The sequence below is a fragment of the Ammospiza caudacuta genome, chromosome 3 (genome assembly GCF_027887145.1).
Source record: "Ammospiza caudacuta isolate bAmmCau1 chromosome 3, bAmmCau1.pri, whole genome shotgun sequence".
NCBI classification, from domain to species: domain Eukaryota; kingdom Metazoa; phylum Chordata; class Aves; order Passeriformes; family Passerellidae; genus Ammospiza; species Ammospiza caudacuta.
In genome coordinates this window covers 7,304,808-7,326,094 of record NC_080595.1, presented here as the reverse complement: position 1 = coordinate 7,326,094, position 21,287 = coordinate 7,304,808, and the positions used below count along the sequence as shown (strand labels likewise).

The window sequence follows — 21,287 nt, the reverse complement described above, 5'->3', positions numbered from 1 at the left end:
GGCTCTGGGGATGCAGCATTTGCTGCTGACGATCTGTGGGATGGTGGGATGTGGTCCCTGAGGCTGTGGTTGAACCTGCTGCTGGTGCAAGGCCTCTGAAATGTGTTAGTCTGGCTAGACAGAGTGACCACGGATGAGGGGGAAAGAGGGACCTGTTTGACTCTGCAGTGGCTGTGTGCTATCCATCAGGAAATGTGAGTGTTCCTGCTGCTCTGCAGGACTCCAGCTCTGAGCTCACCCAGGCATCTCTGCCATCCCCTCATGGGTAGGCTGGCACCTCTCACTTGTGTAAATACCTGCGGCAAAAGAGCTTTAAGGGGAGGGGAAAAGGCAAAAGCACAGACTCACCATTCACCAGTGCTGGGCTACAGCACCATGAGACACTGGAGTCAGAACTGCAAGAGCCAGGACGATCTCTGGCATTCCCTTCTCATGACTAAGTATCTACCCAATGGCATCGGCATTCCGCCCCAGGTCCTCTCCACCCAGCTGGGGCAGGGCGTAGCCTGAAGGGCAGGAGCTCAGCCATCACCAGGAGGAGCAGAGCCGGTGATCCAGCCACACATCGAGCCTGGGGAACAAAGTGTTTGAGCTGGGATACGAAGTATTTGAGCTGGTTGCTGCCTGAGAAAGAAGAGCATTAACCCTGGTTTCCCTCCAACCTCCAGCACTTGCACTTCAGCCATCATTCATCCTCCATCCCAGGGGAAATCCCGTGCAGTGCAGTTTGGGCAGGCTGTTGGGGGAAATGGGGAGCAGAGCATCCCAGGAGCTGCGGCATGGACGAGGCTTCTCCCTCCACCAGGATCCTGAGCTGTGTCCCTGTGCTGATCCCTTGCTTTGAGTCTGGCTGCCTTGGCTGGGTGTCCTGAGGACAGGAGGGACTCAGAAGAGAGCGGTGAGTCTGTGAGCGTGTCTGTGACACCTGGAGGGAGGGGAGGGGAGGGGGAGGTGGTGGCCAAAGAGACCTGGTGTTGTTGTAGGGAGTGTTAAAAATAGGTTAGAAACTGATGTAAAATAGTTGCTAGATCGTTAAGTATGTACTGTTAGTTTCGTTATTGTGAAAAAGTTATATTGTATGATTGACTTTTTGCAAATATTCAAATGAATATTATATGTGTTGTGTTAGAAAGTTATGCTGTACTAATTTTCTTAGGTATTGTGTTAAATATAGTTTTAGGTCATAACAAAATGTTAAAATAGAAACTATGCTATGTAAGATACTTTTTTTAAAGAAAGGACTCTCACTGAGATAGCAGCCACAGGACACCTAAATCTTACAGAGAAAGAGAATTTATTGCTCCATTATTGATTTCTTCCTGCCTCGCTCAGCCCTGAAGACACAGTCAGGATTCAGAGGAAGAAGTTGACACTGACCAGACAGAATCCTGTGTTTGAATGGAGTTTATGATTCATGGATGAGGTGTATGAATATGCAACAGGCTATGGCTTTTAAGGGTTAATCCTCTGTTAACGTGGGTCCTTTTTCAGGCTTATTTTGCCCTGAAAAAGGCACTCGGATGTCCACTCTTTGTTTCTGTTGTCTCATATTGTCCTGATCCTAATTGTCCAAATTTTTATTCCTCTAATTATATTACTATTTTTATAACAATTTTATTACTATTAAACTTTTAAAATTTCAAGAACAAGTGATTGGCATTTTTCACAGTTATTATTTTGTAAAAGGGGCTAAAAGGGTAGTTATAAGAAATAGGGTACTCAACGTACCATAACACACCTCAGTAAAGTGCAGCACCCCCGAGCGAAACGAGCCAGCCTGCACAGAACTGTAGTGGGCCAATCAAGCGCCCTAAACCTTCATACAAAGGAAGGATCCAAAAAGAAACCAATCCAAAGGGACAAAAAATAGGATAAAAAGGGGCATCTGACCCACTGAATTGTGCCGCTCCATCTGGGACATTGGGGACTGAAAAGGAGCCCGAGCGCTGGCACTGTAGCATCCTGGATGGGAGCGCTCCTGCTTGGCCCTCAGCCCCCTTGCTTTAGGCCTTTATTCCTTATAATAAAAGCTGAAATCACTTTAGTACTGGGAGCCTGCTCTCGTTTTTAACAGGGAGAGCTGTAGGTATTGCAGGGTGCAAGTCTGTGAGAGATAATGCCCTGCCTGCCCTGCTGCCTGCATGGACACTTGGATTTACCGCTGGGGCAGCTGCACGGATGTCACAGCATCTCTGCTGGGGCTGGTTTAGAACTTACACTGGGATTGAAGCTCCCCACTTTTGGGGAGACAGGACACTGAGGAAAACGAGAGCAGGCTCCTGGTACTAAAGTGATTTAAGCATTTATGATAAGAAAAAGAAAGGCCTGAAGCAAGGGGGCCGAGGGCCAAGCAGGAGCGCTCCCATCGAGGATGCTGCAGCGCTGGGGCTGCTCAGCAGTGATGTCCCAATGGAGCTGCAGAATTCAGTGGGTCAGAAGCCCCTTTTATCCTGTTTTTGTCCCTTTGGATTGGATTTGGTTTCTTTTTGGATCCTTCATTTGCATGAAGGTTTAAGGCGCTATGGTACCTTGAGTACCGTATTTCTTACAACTACTCTTTTAACCCCTTTTACAATATAATAACCAAACTAACAGTACATGCTTAACAATCTAGCAACTATTTTACAACAGTTCCTAGCCTATTTTTAGCAACACTACTCCTCTAAACTGCAGATGGCTTTGCCATGACAATGTTGCAGGCTTGGAGGCTGGGCTGATGTGGAGAAGGCTCCAGAAACTTCTACACTGCAACCTCCTGGCTAGAAGGCTGTGGATGAAATACTGCCACACCTGGGAATTTTTCAGACATCAGCCCGTGCTGCAGGTGATTGTCTCCCAGCCTGTCATCCCCAATGCAGGCTGCATTTGCTGTGGCACCTTCTGTGTGCTGCTTGCACGGGTACAACTTGTAATGCACACGGAGGCTGCCAAGCTGTCATGCTCTGCTTTCTGTCTGAGCAGCAGCACAGTCTCTGAGGGCAGGCAGAACATCTCACATCCCTGGCAGCAGCGTGCTCAGCACTGCCATTGATGCTGTGCTGTAATGCAACAAAAAGGAAGAGCAGTGCAGGGGAGTAATGAACCCCATATAGCCAGAAATTATTTTTAAAAAATGGAAAGGTTGTTTAAGGCAAAGTTAGTGTTAAACCATCAGGCATCCTCCTTGTGAAAAACGCCAATCACTTGTTTTTAAAATTTTACATGTTAATTAGTAATAAAATTGTTATAAAAATAGTAATACAATTAGAGTAATAAAAATTTGGATTTAAAATTTGGATTTAAAAATTAGGATTAGGACAACATGACACAATAAAAACAAAGAGTTATGGACAGTCTGGGTACCTCTTTCTGGGCAACATAAGCCCGAAAAAGGACCCACATTAACAGAGGATTAACCCTTAAAAGCAACAGCCTGTTGCATATTCATACACCTCATCCATGATACATAAATTCCATTCAAACACAGGATTCTGTCTGGGCAGCTTCTTCTGTCAGCTTCTTCCTCTGAATCCTGACGGCATCTTCAGGGCTGAGCGAGGCAGGAAGAAGTTCGTTTCTTCTGATAATGGAGCAATAAATTCTCTTTCTCTGAAAGACTGAGGTGTCCTGGGGCTGCTATCTCAGTGGCAGTACCTCATTCCTCTCTTTAAAAAAGTATCCTACATAGCATAGTTTCTATTTCAACATTTTGTTATAACCTAAAACTATATTTAACACACTACTTAAGAAAATTAACACAGCATAACTTTCTAACACATATAATATTCATTTCAATATTTGTGAAAAGCCAATCATAAAATAGGCATTTTTCACACTCCTGCACTACTGAAAGCACAGAGCACCCAGGTGCTGCTCAGGGAGCAGGAGGTGTGTGCTCTTCACCTGGAGGACTCCAAGAGCCCTGTTAGCCCCACTCCAGGTTAGGTTCATGTGTGAGTGTTCGTGTGGCAGCTCAGTCTTATCAGAAACATGAGCTTATCAAGAGTGCCTGCTCTGGCTGGCAGAGTGCTCACAGGGTGCCCTTAAGGGCCTGCAGTGGCTGATGGAGGTGGACTTGGGGGCTGGAGCTGCTCCTGTCAGTCTCAGGAAAGCTTTCCTTTAGAGAGAGGCTTGGCCATGCCAGCAGCACTTTCCCTCTCCCTTATCTCTACCCATTATCTCCATTCTAGGAGAGAGAACAAACGTTTCAAGCCACATTAAATGCCACTGCTGGCTGGACTACATTGCCCTGTGTGATCTTTCCATGGTTTCATTTAAATCAAACCTGCTTTCCCCTTTCCTTTCGAAATCTGTGAGAAGTTGCAGCTTTTCCCAGCTGGCGAGGCCTTATTTCCTCTCCCTCTCTTGTTTTTTTTCCCTTTTGCACTTCACAGACTCCTACCAAGGGTGTCTGACACTTTGCCTTTCAGGGCAGCCTCCTAATTGCCTGTGTAAGCCAAAGGGACGCCCAATCCACATCCCAGCCAAGGTGATAACCAGGGAGCTCCTCTGGCCTGGGCTGGCAGCAGCTGGGTCTGGGAAAGGGGAACCCAGGGCAAACAGGGCTGGGGAGGTGGTGGGAGTGGCAGGGAGGGTGACAGAGATTCTGCAGGGCTTTGAAGTTTTTAGAGGATTTGGGCTCCTCCATCCGCTCATGGAGCAGGTGTAGGAGGGCAGCGTGAACAAGCAGCACATTTCAGAATAAAAGAGAATAAAGATTTCATAAGGACTGCTGCCTCTGGCCTGTGCACATGCTCAGGCACTCCGGAGCTGCTGGGGTGCCTTGGTTTCCTGTGGTACCACCAGCAGGTGAGAATGGCCAAAAAAGAGGTTTTAACCTTGGCAGGAGATAGCAGGTTATCTGGAGATGCTGGGCACTGGAATGTCATGTAAGCAATCCACAGATCTCAGTATTCTATTTTTGATAATTGCTGAAAAGAGTGGGTTTTTTGTTTGTTTGTTTGTTTGTTTGGGGTCTTTGTACAAGCTATTTATTACTTTTGTTTTAAAGCTTATCCTGAAGTTTATTTATGGGTTTTCAGTTTACATTTTCCCCTCTGATTTTAGTTATTAAAAAAATCTGCCTCTTTGGAAGTCTGTATCCCTTTTGAAGGTCTGTTTTCTGTTTTGCTGAAAATGAATGCAATCAGTTCATGATCATTACTTCCCAGGTGACTTCCAGCTTCCAGCCCAGGGATCATTAGCCCTGGCACCCTTGGGAGATGCCAGGAGGTTGCTGGATGCTGGGTACAGCATCACACTGGCCATGATGTGCCATCCATAGCCACCAGACCTCAGAGAACTGTTTAGGTTGGAAAAAACCTCCAGGATCATGGAGTCCATTAACCCAACACTGCCAAGCCCACCACCAAACCATGGCCCACAGGGATGGTGATTCACTCACTGTTTGTGTTCTCTCTGAGGTGTGCAATGCTCCCAGCAGATCTTTCACAAGCTGGCTGGCTCCTTATAAACACTTCTCTTCTCTCCACAGAGCCCAGACAGGTCTTTCAAGAGCTCCTTGCTCCTTTCTGCCCTGCAAGTTTTGTGCAAATTCCTGATTCCCTGTGCCAGGTTAGAGAAGCAGGCCAGGCAGCTCCTGCGTTCAGGCCCCCGGGACACTTCCCAAGTGTGAAAAATGCCAATCACTTGGTTTTAAAATGTTAACATTTAATAGTAATAAAATGGTTATAAAAACAGCAATATAATTAGAGGAATAATAATTTGGACAATTTGAATTAAGACAATATGAGACAATAGAAACAAAGAGTTATGGACAGTCCGGGTACCGCTTTCTGGGCAAAATAAGCCTGAAAAAGGACCCACCTTAACAGAGGATTAACCCTTAAAAGCAACAGCCTGTTGCACATTCATACACCTCATCCATGATACATAAATTCCATTCAAACACAGGATTCTGTCTGGTCAGTGTCAGCTTCTTCCTCTGAATCCTGACTGTGTCTTCAGGGCTGAGCGAGGTGGGAAGAAGTTCATTTCTTCTGATAATGGAGCAATAAATTTTTTTTCTCTGAAAGATTTAGGTGTCCTGGGGCTGCTATCTGGTGCAAGTACCCCATTCCTTTCTTAAAAAAGTGTCACATACATAGTTTCTATTTTAACATTATGTTATAACCTAACCTGTATTTAACACACTACCTGAGAAAATTAACACAGCACAACTTTCTAACACAACACACATAATATTCATTTTAATATTTGTGAAAAGCCAATCATAAAATACGCATTTTTCCCACAAGCATGCACAGCTGCTGGCTCTAAACCCAGACTAACTTCCCTGGCTTAGCCCAGCCTTTAGCAGAGCTGGGAAGCTGTAGTGCTGTCCAGCCCCTCCTCTGCAGCCGGGTGAGCTCAGAGCTGTCACCTCCCTCCCTTCACGTGTCATTAGGCGCGTTAATCTGCAAAGCCACCCCAAGTGCTCTGCTATAACAAAACCCAAACCAGCCGAGGTGGCGGTGCTAACAGGGGTGCAGGCATTACCATCTCCAGATAGATGTCTTGGAGAAAGGTTTAGGATTTAAAAACAGCACCTTCCTGAGAATACGCCGCTACAAACCAACCTTTCAAATGCCAACATTGTCCAGAAAGCAAAATGTTGGACAAGAATGAGCTGCAGGGGGATCAGAGGGATTGATTGTGGCTGTTTCAGGAGCAGGCAGGATGGTGTAAAAGTGTGAAAAATGTGTATTTTATGATTGGCTTTTCGCAAATATTAAAATGAATATTATATGTGTTGTGTTAGAAAGTTATGCTGTGTTAATTTTCTTAAGTAGTGTGTTAAATACAGTTTTAGGTTACAGCAAAATGTTAAAATAGAAACTATGCTATGTAGGATACTTTTCTAAAAGAGAGGACTGGCACTGAGATAGCAGCCACAGGACACCTCAATCTTTCAGAGAAAGAGAATTTATTGCTCCATTATCAGAAGAAACAAACTTCTTCCCACCTTGCTTAGGCTTGAAGATGCTGTCAGGATTCAGAGGAAGAAGCTGACACTGCCCAGACAGAATCCTGTGTTTGAATGGAATTTATTCATCATGGATGAGGTGTACTCATCTATGCAACAGGCTATTGCTTTTAAGGGTTAATCCCCTGTTAAACTTGGATCCTTTTTTCAGGCTTATTTTGCCCAGAAAGAGGTACCCGGACTGTCCGTAACACTTTGTTTCTATTGTCTGGTATTGTCCTTATCCTAGTTGTCCAAATTTTTATTCCTCTAATTACATTACTATTTTTATAACCATTTTATTACTATTAAACTTTCAAAATTTTAAAACCAAGTGATTGGCGTTTTTCACAAAGGTGTGACCCACGTCCCTGCTCCTCAGCTATTACAGCGACCTGAGTGGGTGCGGCTGGTGATAGAGAGACGGTGAATCTTGTTTCTTGAATCAGAAGGCTGAATTTATTAATATATGATATAATACATTATGACTATACTAAATAGAATATAGAGAGAGTTTTGTAGAGCTGCTAGTTAAGCTAAGAATAGATAGAAAAGAATCTACAACAAAGCTGTGGCTAAGGATTCAGTTCTTTGGCTTGCACTGGTGATTGGCTCTTAATTATAAACATAGAAAATGAGCTAATCAAGGTGAATCTTATTGCATTCCACAGCAGCTGATAACAATTGTTTACCTTATCTTCTGAGGCTTGTGCTTTCTAGAAGACACAGAAATCTGAAAGAAAGGATTTCTGTGGAGAAATGTCTGCGACACTCAGCAGCACTGCAGGACCCAGCTCAGTGCCCTGTGAGGAGGGACGAGGCTTTGGCAGCGCTGCTGGGCTCGGACCCATCCTCCGTGTCAGCCCAGTGCCACCTACAGCAGCCAGAGCAGAATCTGCAGCGCCGGCAAAGCGATGGAAACAATTCCAGCAGCTCCAGCAAAAGGAGGGTTCACATCACCGGGTGCCCTTTGAGGAGCCCGGGCAGAAGCTGCAGTGCTGGCAAACCGATGGAAACAATTCCAGCGCCTCCAGTAAAAGGCGTGTTCACATTGATAGTAAAAGGTTTTAAAATCATGGAAAATTCGGGGAGTTAGAGAGAAAGTTAGGCTTAGTATGCCCTGGGAAAATGTTAGGTCTTGTGTTTGCTAGGTCATGTGAAACTGCCTGTGTTGTCAGTATATGATAAATAATTGTTAGATGTGATTACATATAATTATTGTTTAAAGAATAATGAGAAACTCTAACACACTTTAACAAACTACTTAAGAAAACTAATACAGCATAACTTTCTAACATAACACATATAATATTCATTTTAATATTTGCAAAAAGCCAATCATAAAATACGCATTTTTCACACAAGCATGCATATTTGCTGGACCATGTGAAACTGCACCTGTATAGTCAAGTATATGATAAGTGATATAATTGTCAGATGTGATTAGATATAATTGTTTAAAGAATCATGAGAAATTATGTTAGGGGCTTGAGGGGGATCACGAGAAATCCATGTTTGGATGAAACCAATGTATACAATAGAACAATGTAAGTTTAAGAATTAATATATGTTAATTATATTAATTAATTATATAACTGATATGTGTTATATTATATTAATAATTACAATATAATTATAGAATATAAAACCTGTTTGGCTCGAAACCATGTTGGGTCAAGTTTGGGTCTGTGCACCCCTGACACCCAGAGCTCTTCAATAAAAGCACCTGCATATAATCATTCTGTGATTATGTGTTTCTAAACACTAACAACATCACTGAGTAGCCTTTGAGGAACTTGTTAGCACTGTGCAGGTGAGGACCATGGAATGGAACCTTTTGGCAGCTGTTACTGTGTCTGCTGTGGTGATATTTCTAAACCTCCAGCAATTCCTTCCCTCTATGACCTGTCCTGTTCCCTGCTGTTTTGTGTATTAGGTGTACTCATCTTTCTTTCCAGGGAAGAGATGGATCCCTGTGAAGTGAGGAAAAGCCCTCCCTCAGGCTTGTGCCAGTGTTTTCACTCATGACTATTTTCAGGCAGTAACTGCAATGCCAGTGAAACACAAGGCAGTGCTTAGGTGCTTGAAATAAATGCATTTAAAATGACACTTCAGAAGTGTGACTTCTCTAACTCACACCGCTTGCTTTTTGGGGAACTGGTTCCACAGGAGAATGAACCTTTTCTCTGGGAAGATATTCACAGTTTTGGTGCATTTACAACCAGAAGCATCTTTGAAATCTCAAGCTACATAAATACTCAGGAAAAGAGACACAGGCTGCAAACTGCATTATCCTCTGGCCCTGGACTGGAAAGACCACATCTGTTCTGAAGCCTTTCTCTCCTACAGAAAGTGCCCATATAATAACACTGGAACTGGTTCAGTTTGTATTTTTTTCCCCAACTGTTGACTTTTCTGTTCTTGTCTAAATTCTTAAAAAGCTTCAAGCACTTCACCTACTTGTTTCTCTTCTGTTGAAGGATCAGACCAAGTCCTGTTGTTACCCAGCTGTTTTCAAAAGGATGCCCTTTGAGCATGTCAAAGTCCTGAATTGCCAGTGAGCACCCCTCTGGCTCTCCAGACACAATAATGCTCTAGGCTAATCCTCCATGTGGGAAGATCCTAGAGCAAATGCCTGTTCCTTTTTTAACTCAGCAGGAGCTAAACAATTCCAAAATAAAATTGCCAAAGTGTGGAGCTGGTTCAAGGTACAGCTGTTGCCCTCTAAAATAGATGTAGGGCATGTCTTTTAATTCTGGCACCACTGAGGATGCAGTTGGTCCTAACCAGTGTTTTTATGTAACCCTGCTTCTGTTGTGCTGGCACAAATTTGTTAGAGCCACATCAGGGAACTGATTTGGTTTCATAAGGAGCCCACAGCACTAAAGATAAGTGTGTGACACACGGGGTAGGCTTGGAAATGGCTGCATCAGTAAAACTGAAGCAAGAGAGAACTGCACTGAGGGGAAATAACTTGGGTAGAGTTGCTGCCAAAACACACCACTAAAGTGGCCACTTCACTTTTTGTCCCACACTCCCCTTCCCATACTAAAAAGGAGTGTGAGTGTGTTCAAAGACCTGGAGGCTCTTTTGTCCCACACATTGTCACTGCCTTTCACAGAGCTGGTGACATCAAAGCTTTGCCACCCGGGCAAGGACTGCCAGATTTAACATCCCCACCCTCTGGATTTACACCAGCAAAACTCCAACAGGCTGAGGTGACCTCCCAAGCACCCTGCATCCCAGTTTCCTAATGAAACAGTCAGTAAACACACCCATTTCCTTTCCACACAGAGTCCACTTGTCCTGCCACAACCTCCATGAGATGTGATTTGCAGAGCCTCAGTGTTTTTCTTCTCCTTCCAATACTCTGTGGAACAGATCCCTAAGCACTTTGTCTATGATGATATCCTTCCCACCTGCCCATCCTTTCCAAAACTCCTTGGGAATCTTGTGGATGTGAGTTCAGAAGCTGGGGATACTCAACTGAAAGGATACAAAGAGCTTTTATTTAATGACATCAAATACACATGCAAAAAAAGGTAAATATTCCCAAATCTAACCAGAGGCTTTCCCTTTAGGGGGCTTTGCAAATAAGGATGGCTTGATCTGGTCTCTAGACAGACCTCTCACTGAAAAAAGCCTTGCTGCTCTTTCCTTCAAAGTGCCTCCACATTTCAGTCCCAAAGACATCAATCCCATCTTCAGCTTCTCTAAACCCAGGGCTTCCAGCTCAGCAGCAGAGTTGAAGGCCAGCAGGTCTATTGGTTCTACCTCCTGAAGAGAGAAAAACAATTGAGGAAAACATTCAAGAAAAACAGGAGTTCAAGAAGCAGTTGGACAATGCTTTCAGGTACATGGTATGATTCTTGGGGCTGTCCTGTGCAGGGCCAGGAGCTGCACTTTTGACTCTTGTGGGTCCCTTAGACCTCAGAAGATTCAAAACTGAATGAAAAACATCAGCTTGCAATCTTGCCAGCAGTTCAGTAGCTTAACCTTGGCTTCCAGAGGCACAGCAAAGCTGACAGCCCCTTTTTAGCCTGATGCAGAATATAACCAATACACCTCCAGCAGGAGCAGGAAGGAGGATAAAAGTTATTTCTAATGCAGTTATGCTGTAATTAAAGAAATTTATTAAGAAGCATCTCTTTTTAGTAAGATTAACCCCAAAAAAACAAGTTGTGAAGATCACATCTCATCCTGCCAGTAAAAAAAAATGTGGGTTAAAATTTCACCTTCAAAGGAAATTGGTATTTTTGCCAATTGACTGAAAGTAAAAAGGACCCCTGCAGACAGTCTAGTTCAATCCAGAGCCTTGTCTACAAAAGACCATGGAATAGATGGGATAATTCAAATGCTGGAATTTACTAACACACTATAAAGGACACCAAAATCTAAGCCCATTTTGTTCAATATTTAAATGCACATACTGCTCTTATAGTCTGTACCCAGAGCAAAGAATAACAGCAGTGGGAATGAGAGAACTCCCCTTATGCACTTGGCAAAAACAATTCCTGCCAGTAAAATCAGAGCCTTTGTCCTGCTAAGCATACAAAAACCCAACTGGTTACCTCATTATTCTCACCCTACTTCTAAAAAAGAAAAAAAAAAAAGGAAAAATTCATCAAGGACTACTATAAAAATATTTCCACCTGCAATAACAATCTGCCACAGCATTGGTGGAGTTTCCTGTTCTAGGAATAGAAAGTCTCACAAATACTGAGCAAAAGGTAAACAGTGAAGAATGGTAAACATCCTGTTTAAAACTTGCCAGCTCTAATAGTACAGTAGATGACAAAGTTCTAATTGATCAGATTACATCCTTGGTCTTTTCCCCACTGAACAGTAATGAACTTTCACACATCAGAGTTCATTTGTTGCCAGTGGCAGACTTTACACCCAAGGTGAAAAAAGGCAGAAAATCCCAGTAACTCCCTAGCCTGAAAAAAGAGCTACACTTTTTTTTTATTGCTAGAGTAAGCCCAGATTCATTATCCCCACAAATCTGTAACAGTAATATTATGCAAGGACCCATAAAGCAGAAGTATTGGCTGCCAAGTATCAGTTGGGCTTTCATCAATCCAGTGGGAAAAGCTACATTGCTGGAGCTTGTTTGCTTCTTCAGCTCTAAAAGCAGCTGAAGACACACCACATTTTGTCCTGCTTCATACTTACTGTGCTCTGGGACTGATTTGTTTCCTGTGCCTTAGCAGGAACATTTTCTTGCTCTTCTTTCTGAGCTTGAGTCACTCCATTCTTTCCTTGGGTGTCTTCCTTTGGGGCCTCTGTCATTTTGCTGTTTTCTTCAGACAGAATTCCAGCCTGCCCACCTGTGCACACCTCTCCTTGCAGATCTCCTCCAGGACCTTCAGGCTGCTCCAGTGGTTTCTCACTTGCACTGGTAGATGGACTGTCCTCTGCTGAAGCCACAGAGCTGCTTGAACACTCATCTGAATTCCCAACACTTCCATTAGCACTGCTGCCTGATGGACAACTTCTGTCAGATGTACAAGGGGAGTCATCCTTATTGTCATCCTCACAGCCTGAGCCCGAGGCCTCATCCAACCCTGGCCTGGCACAGGGAATATGTTACAAATTAACATGCATCTATCTTCACTTTTTGTCTTTTAAATAATTTTTTTTTAATTGCCACATTTCTCTTTCCAAAACCATCTTCAGAGAGATATAAGGAGCTACTCCAGCAGCTATTTAGGTTAGTTTAGTTAATGGAAGAACTATCAATATTGAAAGGAGCTACAAATGCCCAAAACAGGTATTACAGCATTCCCAATACAGAAATGACTGGAATCTTTGACTTCTCTTCCATGTTACATCAGATGAAAGATGCTAGGGGAGAAAACCAATCTTGTTAGGTTCATTGTAAATTATAATTAATTTATGAAGAAAAGGATAATAGGAAGTAGTAGAATATAATCATTTAGAAGGGGTGGGGGAAAAAAGTGTCTGTTTTTGCAAATGAAGTTTGTCTGCTCCACCTGGGACGGAATTATAGGAATGCAGAAATGTTTACTTTCAGTTCTTTGATTTAATCAGTTCACTTTTCTTATTTCAAGACTACATCTCAGACTAGACTCTGCTTACTAGTATGTATCTACCTTTACATCCTTTTTAAGGCTTAAGGCTGAAATATAAAAACAAGGTATAACTCTTACCAAGGACACTTTCTCTTTTCAGATTTTGTTTCGCTCTTCCCAGGCTCACCCGGACGTTTCCGACTCTTGCCACTTTCTGATGACACTGCTTTGCTGGCAATGACCTGCAAGCCTTCAAAACAAATTTGAAAGTGAACTTCATCAGGGCACAATTAATGTCTGGTGTAAATTCTACTTGTCTTCTCACTTCAGATGCAATTTAAAACACTAGTGGAAAGAATCACTATTGGTAACAGACTCAAAGATTGAACATAAACTGAGTAGCAGCAAAAGCTTTCCTACATGGATTTAGTAAGGCACAAAGTCAATTAAAATTGGATTCCTGAACTGAACTATCAGGTTCTTCATCCCATTCAGCCTCAAGTTTCACTATCTAGCTGACAGCAAGAGAACAATATAGGGATAAACAAAGTAACTATAAAGACCAGGAAGTGAAACAAGGTATTCTGCAGCTGGATCCAATATCTAGCTTTTATGTACAACCTCTTTATAGTTCCACTGGGTAACTCTTACAGCTCAACTAGCAACACCACCTTCACAGAATCTGGCTCTTAATCTCAATCTTAAACTCAGAAGCTGGCTAGGTGACCTAGCTAGCAAGGTGAAGCATCACTTGTATCATGTCATGCAGTTCAGTGTGTGAAAAATGCGTATTTTATGATTGGCTTTTTGCAAATATTGAAATTATTATTGTACGTGTTATGTTAGAAAGTTATGCTGCATTAATGCTCTTAAGTAGTGTGTTAATATAGTTTTAGGTTATAACATAATGTTAAAATAGAAACTATGCTATGTAGGACACCTTTTTTTCTAAAGAAAGGAGTGGCACTGAGATAGCAGCCACAGGACACTGAAATCTTTCAGAGAAAGGGAATTTATTGCTCCATTATCAGAAGAAATGAACTTCTTCCTGCCTCACTCAGCCCTGAAGACACAGTCAGGATTCAGAGGAAGGAGCTGACACTGACCAGACAGAATCCTGTGTTTGAATGGAATTTATGCATCATGTATGAGGTGTATGAATATGCAACAGGCTGTTGCTTTTAAGGGTTAATCCTCTGTTAACGTGGGTCCTTTTACTTGTTTACTTTGCCCAGAAAGAGGCACCCGGTCTATCCGTAACTCTTTGTTTCTATTGTCTCATAGTGTCCTAATTCAAATTGTCCAAATTTTTATTACTCTAATTGTATTACTATTTTTATAACCATTTTATTACTATTAAATTTTAAAATTTTAAAAACAACTGATTGGCATTTTTCACAAGTGGAATTTAACAGACACTGCAGACAAAGAGGAAAAATTAAATTTCAGCAAATTTCGCTGAAATTTAAGATTTAAGTGAAAAAAACCCAATTCTTGTTTAAATTTTCCTACTGGAGTGAGGCTAGAGAGGCTCTCGGCGTGCAGTGTGCCTCCGTACCGATGCGCAGCGACTCCTCCTGGCGCTCGGCCATCTCTCGGTACTGCCGCTCGTACTCGGGGTCGGTGAACGTGTGCCGCGGCTCCGCCAGCTTCCGCTGCAGCCGCTCCAGCCGCCGCTGCTCCTTCTCCGCCTCCCGCTCCGCCTGCTTCTTCACCCACTCCGCCATCCTGCGGCGACACCGCCCCACATCAGCACCGCGGAGCGCGCCCACCCGGCCAGGCTGGCAGGCAAAGGGAAAAGGGAACAGCGCCCAGAGAAATGACAGCACCCAGGGGAATGACTGAGGAAACTGCCAGAGACTCTGCTACAGAGAGGAGAGCAGGGTTGAGGGAAGCATTGGGAAATGACAACAACACCCAGCAGAATGATTGAGGAAACTGCCAGAGACTCTGCTACAGAGAGGAGAGCAGGGTTTATTTTGAAAACCAAAAACAGCAGTCAAGTTCACACATCCCCCAAGAGTGTGGTCTTGCAGCTTCAGAGAGAACTGTGAGAACTGCACACAGGGAATTGTGAATCTGCACCGAGAGGTGTGGAACAGTCTCTCAGACTCAGGCTGCAGTAAAATCACATCTGGTTTTGTAATAACAGAATTACAGTCAGGAAAGCCCTGCTGGCTTCCAGTCCATCTGCACTCAGGATTTCACTTCTGCTCTTTTTAGTACTCAAAACACCATTTCATTGCTACAACAGGCAGTCACTTGATCTCTTTTGTTAACAGTGAGCTACAGGATGAGGTTATTTTACAATTTCAGCCTCTGAGGAAATGCCTTACGCTTTCTCGTGATTGACATCCCTCAGTCTCCTCCCACTGAGATCCCGACACGCCTCTCTGTTCGTGGTCTTCTCAATCTGAGCACCCAGGGCTCGCAGCATCGACCCAAACCCTTCCAGAGGAAAAAAATAAACAGGAATTAGCTACACAGAAACATCTTGTCAATGTGAGGAGTCCAGCTTAGGTTGAATTCTGAGATCTTGGCATTTATATATATATGGTTTTTAAATAATAGAATATAAAGTCGCTACTGAGATCTTGGCATTTATATATATATATATATGTTTTTAAATAATAGAAGATAAAGTCAATTAGGGCACATAACACACTCAAATCACAGACTATTTGTACCTGAACTGTTTGTCCTAAGTGATCACTGAATGAAATGTGGCAGCCTAAGGTGACAGGTCCTTTTCAACACAGTTTCAACTCTGAAGTCACTTTGGTACATGCTACAGACTTCTACCAACACAGATAAGCTGAAAAGGGATGTGAGGAAGATCTGGACTTCATCTTCCATGGTCAATGCTCAGCTTTGCACAAACACTTGGATTTTAGTTCAGAGACTTTGTATCAGTCATACACACAACAAGAGGTCTGCCAGTATCTGAGGACTCCTGCTATCAGCACAGACTATGGCACAGTAGCAGTTTTTTAACCTAAGAATCTAATCACCAAGAAGCAGAATAAACAACAAACCTCCTTTTCCAGCACAGAGCCTTGGCTCCAGGCTATAAACAACTCCACTCTGCAACTCATCTTCATCGCTGACCAGTCGCCCATTGCACTTCACATACAAGCTTTCTTCTGGGATGTTCTAAAAAAAAGGAGCAAAACTGAGTCAGATCATTGAGCCAGAAAAATGAAACATTCTGACAAAGAAAATGATCAAGCAGTTGTGTTTTCTTCCTTCCAGAGAAGCAAAAATAAAATCAAACAATCTGAAAAGCATGAACACTCTCTAACAGTGCTTGTTTTAATTCCTGGTTACCAAAGGACTGGATACAGTCTAAATCAGCTTGCAAATATGAATGCAGAAAAACTACAATGGGAAAAAATCACAAACAACCTGTGATGATCTGACCATAACCTTCATTCCCTGTCCTCCAGTGCCAGTAGCGGGAAGGAGATAAGGGGAGAGAAAGAAAGAGTGAGGGGAGGAGGGAAGGCGTTTTTAGGATTTCTTTTACCTCTCATAATCCTGCCCTGACTTTGACTGGTAATAAATGAAGTCCATTTCCCCAAGTCAAGTCTGTTTTGCCTGTGATGCTGACTGTTGAGAGATCTCCCTGTCCTTATCTCAACCTTTGACCCCTTTTGTTACATATATATATTACACACATATATATATAAATACATATACACACATATATATGAAACATATATATTTTTCTCTCTCCTGCCCAGCTGAGAAGAGGAAGGAGAGAGTGCCTGGAGTCCTGCCAGGGTCAGCTCACCTGTGTTTACATATAGACACACACACATACACATATATAGATATGTGTGTATATATATGTGTATATATATGTGTGTGTATACATATGCATATATATATGTGCGTATATATATGTACATATATACACACATATATGTATAAATTTATATATATACACACATATATATGTGTGTATATATATGTATAGGTATATATACACATATATATGTATATATACATATATATATATACACATAGACATACACATACATATATACATATGTATACACACGCACATATATATAACACGTTGATAAAAGGCTACAGGGCTCTCTTACAGCAAACCCTGCTGCGAAGCGAAGCGACAGCACCGAAAGCAAGGCGCGCACAGGTGCGGATCGCGGCTCCGCGGGTGCGGGCGGCCTGCGCAGCGCCGCCGGCACCGGAAGCGCAGCGCCTCCCGAGGCCGGAGGGCCCCACACCGCTCCCCGCCGCCCCGGCACTCACCAGCTCCCGGGCGCGGTGGCGGCGGAGGCAGAGCACGGAGCCGCCCCCGGGGGGCAGCGGCAGCGGCCGCACCCGCGGCCCCAGCGGGTCCCGCACCCACAGCGAGTCCGGTCCCGGCGCCGCCATCGCTGCGGCCCCGGCGCTCACGTGACGCGGACGAGGGCGGGGCGATGCGGCCGCGGCCGCTCCCCCTCAGCCCCGCCCGGCGCCTCCCGGCCCGTTTTTATCGCATTTTACAGTTCGCGGTTCCTTATGCGAACGGTTCAAGGCCAATCCAAGGAGCCCCGCCGTTCTAATCCGTGGGATTCGTGCAGCCCGGCGGGTTGTGCAGCCTTTCCCAAGCCCGTCACGGGCGGAGCCGCGCCGTAGCTCCCTCCGGCGGCGGAGGGAGAGCGGGGAGGGAGCGCTCGCGCCCCCTCAGGGCCGGGCCGGGGTCACCGCCGAGCGCCGCCAGTGTGGGAAATGCGGCGGGGACCGGCAGCCCTGCATTGTCCGGCAATGTCCGGCATTATCCGGCAATAACACTGCAAATTTCACGCGAGGATTTGCAGCGCGTCCCTGTGCATCCTTCGCCTTGTTTACTCCCAAACGCGGTTTTGCACAGGGATGGGAACAGGCCCGGAACTCTGGTGCCCCCTGGGTCACGTAACACACTCAAATCACAGGCTGTTCGTACCTGCAATATTTGTCCTAAGTGACCACGGAATGAAACTTGGCAGCCTGAAGTGACAGGTCCTTTTCAACACAATTTCAACACTGAAATCACTTTGGTGCGTGCTGCAGACTGCGGGTGACTCCTGGGTGATCCCGGACATGAGGACAGACTGGGAGATAAACTCATCAGGAACTGCCCTCAGAGAAGAATTGGGGATTCTCGTGAGTGAAAATCTGCACAGGAGGCAGCAGGGAGTACTTCCAGTCCAGAAACCCAAACACATCCAGGGCTGCATCCAAGGAAGGACACCTGGCATGTCAGGGGAGGCATTTTACCCCCTTTCCCCTTGTGAGAGACGACTGCTCACTTTGAAAATTTAAAAAGGTTTATTAAACCATAACAAAAGTACAACAAAGGATTACATAAGGAAAAAGCTGCAGCGCTGGGAGCTGCCCCTGGAAAAGCTGGGTGCTTAGGCAACCTGCCTTCAAATATCCTCCGTGTGGATGGTTATGTCGAAGATGAAGACATGGGGGAGATAGTGTCACACCCCTGTCACTTTATCTCCCAATAACAATGTTTCCTGCAGTGCCTTTTCGTTTCATACCAGCATGGGCAAGGACTATTGCTCACAGTGTCATCTGCCCACTTCAGGTGTGTCCCCAGCCGAGGTGGCACCTGGAAAATCCCTGTTAGCAAGTGAGACAGGCTCCTGTGCTGGATCCTGCAGCTGAACCCAGCTCTTAAGCATGGTGCTGGTTTAGAAAGATGGGGATTGTGTCTGAGCTGCTTGGCTGTTCCTAAAAGTTTGGTGATGTGGCTGTCCCACTTCATAATTGAATGATTTTTCTTTAAAGTTCACTCTCTAAAAAAACACAAGGTTCATTTTTCATGTATTGAACCTTTTTAATTTTTGAAATTTTTTTCTCTGTTTTTTTTATTTATTTTATTTGTTTCTTCAGCCTGCTGAAGAGCCCTGCTGCCTGGCCAGGCCTGTACCAGCATGGGTGAGTGGTTCTCATGCTTGGCTGTCTTAAGCTGGTGTGATAAAGAAGGAGGAAGCTGGGAAACAAAGAGGCAGAGAGATGACTTGAAGTGGAGACTTCAAAATGTAAACAAATGAGTAATAACTTAATTAAGGGGGAATCTCCCCATGGGTTTGTCTTGGCCAACTCACAAATCAAACATCACCCACCATTTCTTACACTATAATTTTAGCTAAAATATTTTGGTAAAGGATTCTGACCCAGTCCAGACAATCCCTTACTGTCTTTATTTGCTACAACAGGTTGATATTTCTGAATGATGTGTCATGTTGACACAGTGGAGCCATTCAAACCCTGTGTGTCTGTAGCCTGCCTATTTTTTGTTGCATCAGGCCCAAATTCAGTTGATATTGCATTTTAAGTCATGTGGTATTGCCTGTTTCATGCCATGTCTCTGGCATGCCACCTGATGTTAAATTCCACCAAATCTGGGGTATTTTTATTTATTTGTGGTATCTAATTGAAATGTAATAGGTGAATGTGAGGTATGCATGTACACTTATGCAGATGAATAAGTATTTTCTTCTGATCTGTGGGATTTCACTTGCATTCTGAGGGCATGAATCATTTCCTCCTCTGAAACTCCTGTTCTTGGCATGGAGGGTGTGGAGCTTGCCAGTACAGGCCAAAGAGGTGGAGTTGTCCAGGAAAGAGTTGTGCCACAGAGCTGCCCTGTGGATGTTCTGGATCAGTGGCACCCACAGGCTGATTGAGCAGTGTCTCTGAATGTTTCAATCTACTCTTTTATCTCTGGGGTTTTGTATCACCTCAGTGAAAAGTGGACCTAAAAAGAGGGTCCTGAGACCCCCATCCTGAGAGATGTCCATCCATGACAGCAGCCCATCATTCCTAACTGTGACACCCTGATTCTGCTGCAGGTCAGAGCTGGGGTGAGCTGACAGCATTGGGGTGCTGCTGACACAGATCAGGCCCTTTGCACTCCTACACCACCCCCTTACAGCTGGTTTGGGGCTACTCTGCCATTCCCTGTCCAGTGCTGGGCTTTGTGGCTGGGTGATTGTACCTGCCCAGATCCCTGCACACGCTCAGACTACAGGCAAGCAGCATTTAACAAGCAGAGGAGTGGCTTTCTCTCAGCTCAGCCCCTGCTCTCAGGATTTATGCAACACCATTCAGCTGGTTCATGTCAGTGGGCGAGTGTTCCTGTGTCTCTTGTTCTTCATTATGCTTCTATTCCTAGAACTCATCAAAAGTCTATTGCCTTGCTCCTCACAGAAAAGTCTAAATAAGTCAAAAGGGCTGTTATTATAATTTCCCATTTGAAATGTATTTTATGAGAAGTGTTATTCTCTTGGTGAAACAATGAACACTCTCTGATTCTGCAGTGGTGCTTTGGACTTAGTTAATAAATCATGCTTGCCACTTTTCATTTAGAAAGGATTTCACAGACATAATTAATTAAACCTGACAGTATCCTTGTGGGATAAGTAAGTACTCTGACTATTTCAGCGGTGACACTCAGGCAAACTGGTTGTTCTACCTTATCAAATCAGTCAAAGGATCAAGTCTAGAATTTAAAACTTTCTACTATCTTGACATAATTTAGGAGAGGAGACCACTCATCCTTTTTGTATTTCATCCTGATATCCATATGTGATGGTGATGGTGGGTGGGGTTCTGTGGTCTGGCTGTGATCTGCTTCAAATCCATTCCTTGATCTGACATGGAACACAGATTTTTCAGTCTGTCTGGAACCATCAGACATGTTACTGTCATAACACAGCAATTCATTCACTTGTTCATTCATTCACCTCATTGTTTCCTCCAGTGTTCCATTTCAATGGTGCTATCAATGCTTTACAGGGTTTTTTTTTTAAGGTTTGTCAGGACCAGGATCACAGTAAGGTACTTGGTGGCCCTTGTCTTCTCATCTGCACCTGGAAGATGCTTGTGGGAGTGAAGAACACAGAACCAGTTCTTCACTAAGGGCCCAGACCAGCAAGGATGGGTCAAGAGTTGTTCTGTTCAAAATTCAGTGTTCTTCACTTCTAAAAGTGCTCCTAGACACAGGTTAGAGAAAGGACAGAAGACTTCACTAAAAGCATGAAACAGATATGTGTGTTCCTTTTAGAATACTCTAAGTGTGCAGAGATATTAACAGAGGTGAATTTTGTCCACTGAGGTAATTTCCAAAATTTGAAAACGTGTCCTTTAAAAGTGGGGGGTTTTGTCTGCTAGGAAGTCAGTCATGTACTATCATAAATATATGGAACTGGATCATCTGGATATATTTTCTTTTACATTTTAATGGTATCCCAAATGGTAAATTCCACATAATAATGTATTTGCAATTAAATGTGTTGCATGCT

The 21,287-nt window shown here is 43.9% G+C and overlaps 1 protein-coding gene across 1 annotated transcript; it reads right to left on the bottom strand.

Annotated features, from left to right (window-relative positions):
- Positions 1 to 10,430: 10,430 nt before the first annotated feature.
- SDE2 (SDE2 telomere maintenance homolog) lies at positions 10,431 to 17,487 on the bottom strand. The gene is made up of 7 exons (XM_058802112.1): positions 17,257 to 17,487; positions 16,014 to 16,131; positions 15,315 to 15,426; positions 14,537 to 14,706; positions 13,117 to 13,228; positions 12,119 to 12,515; positions 10,431 to 10,720 (listed from the first exon to the last, which is right to left on the bottom strand). The coding sequence occupies exons 1-7, from the start codon at positions 17,380 to 17,382 to the stop codon at positions 10,502 to 10,504; spliced, it is 1,254 nt and encodes a 417-aa protein (XP_058658095.1). The 5' UTR covers positions 17,383 to 17,487; the 3' UTR covers positions 10,431 to 10,501.
- Between the last annotated feature and the right edge of the window lie 3,800 nt (positions 17,488 to 21,287).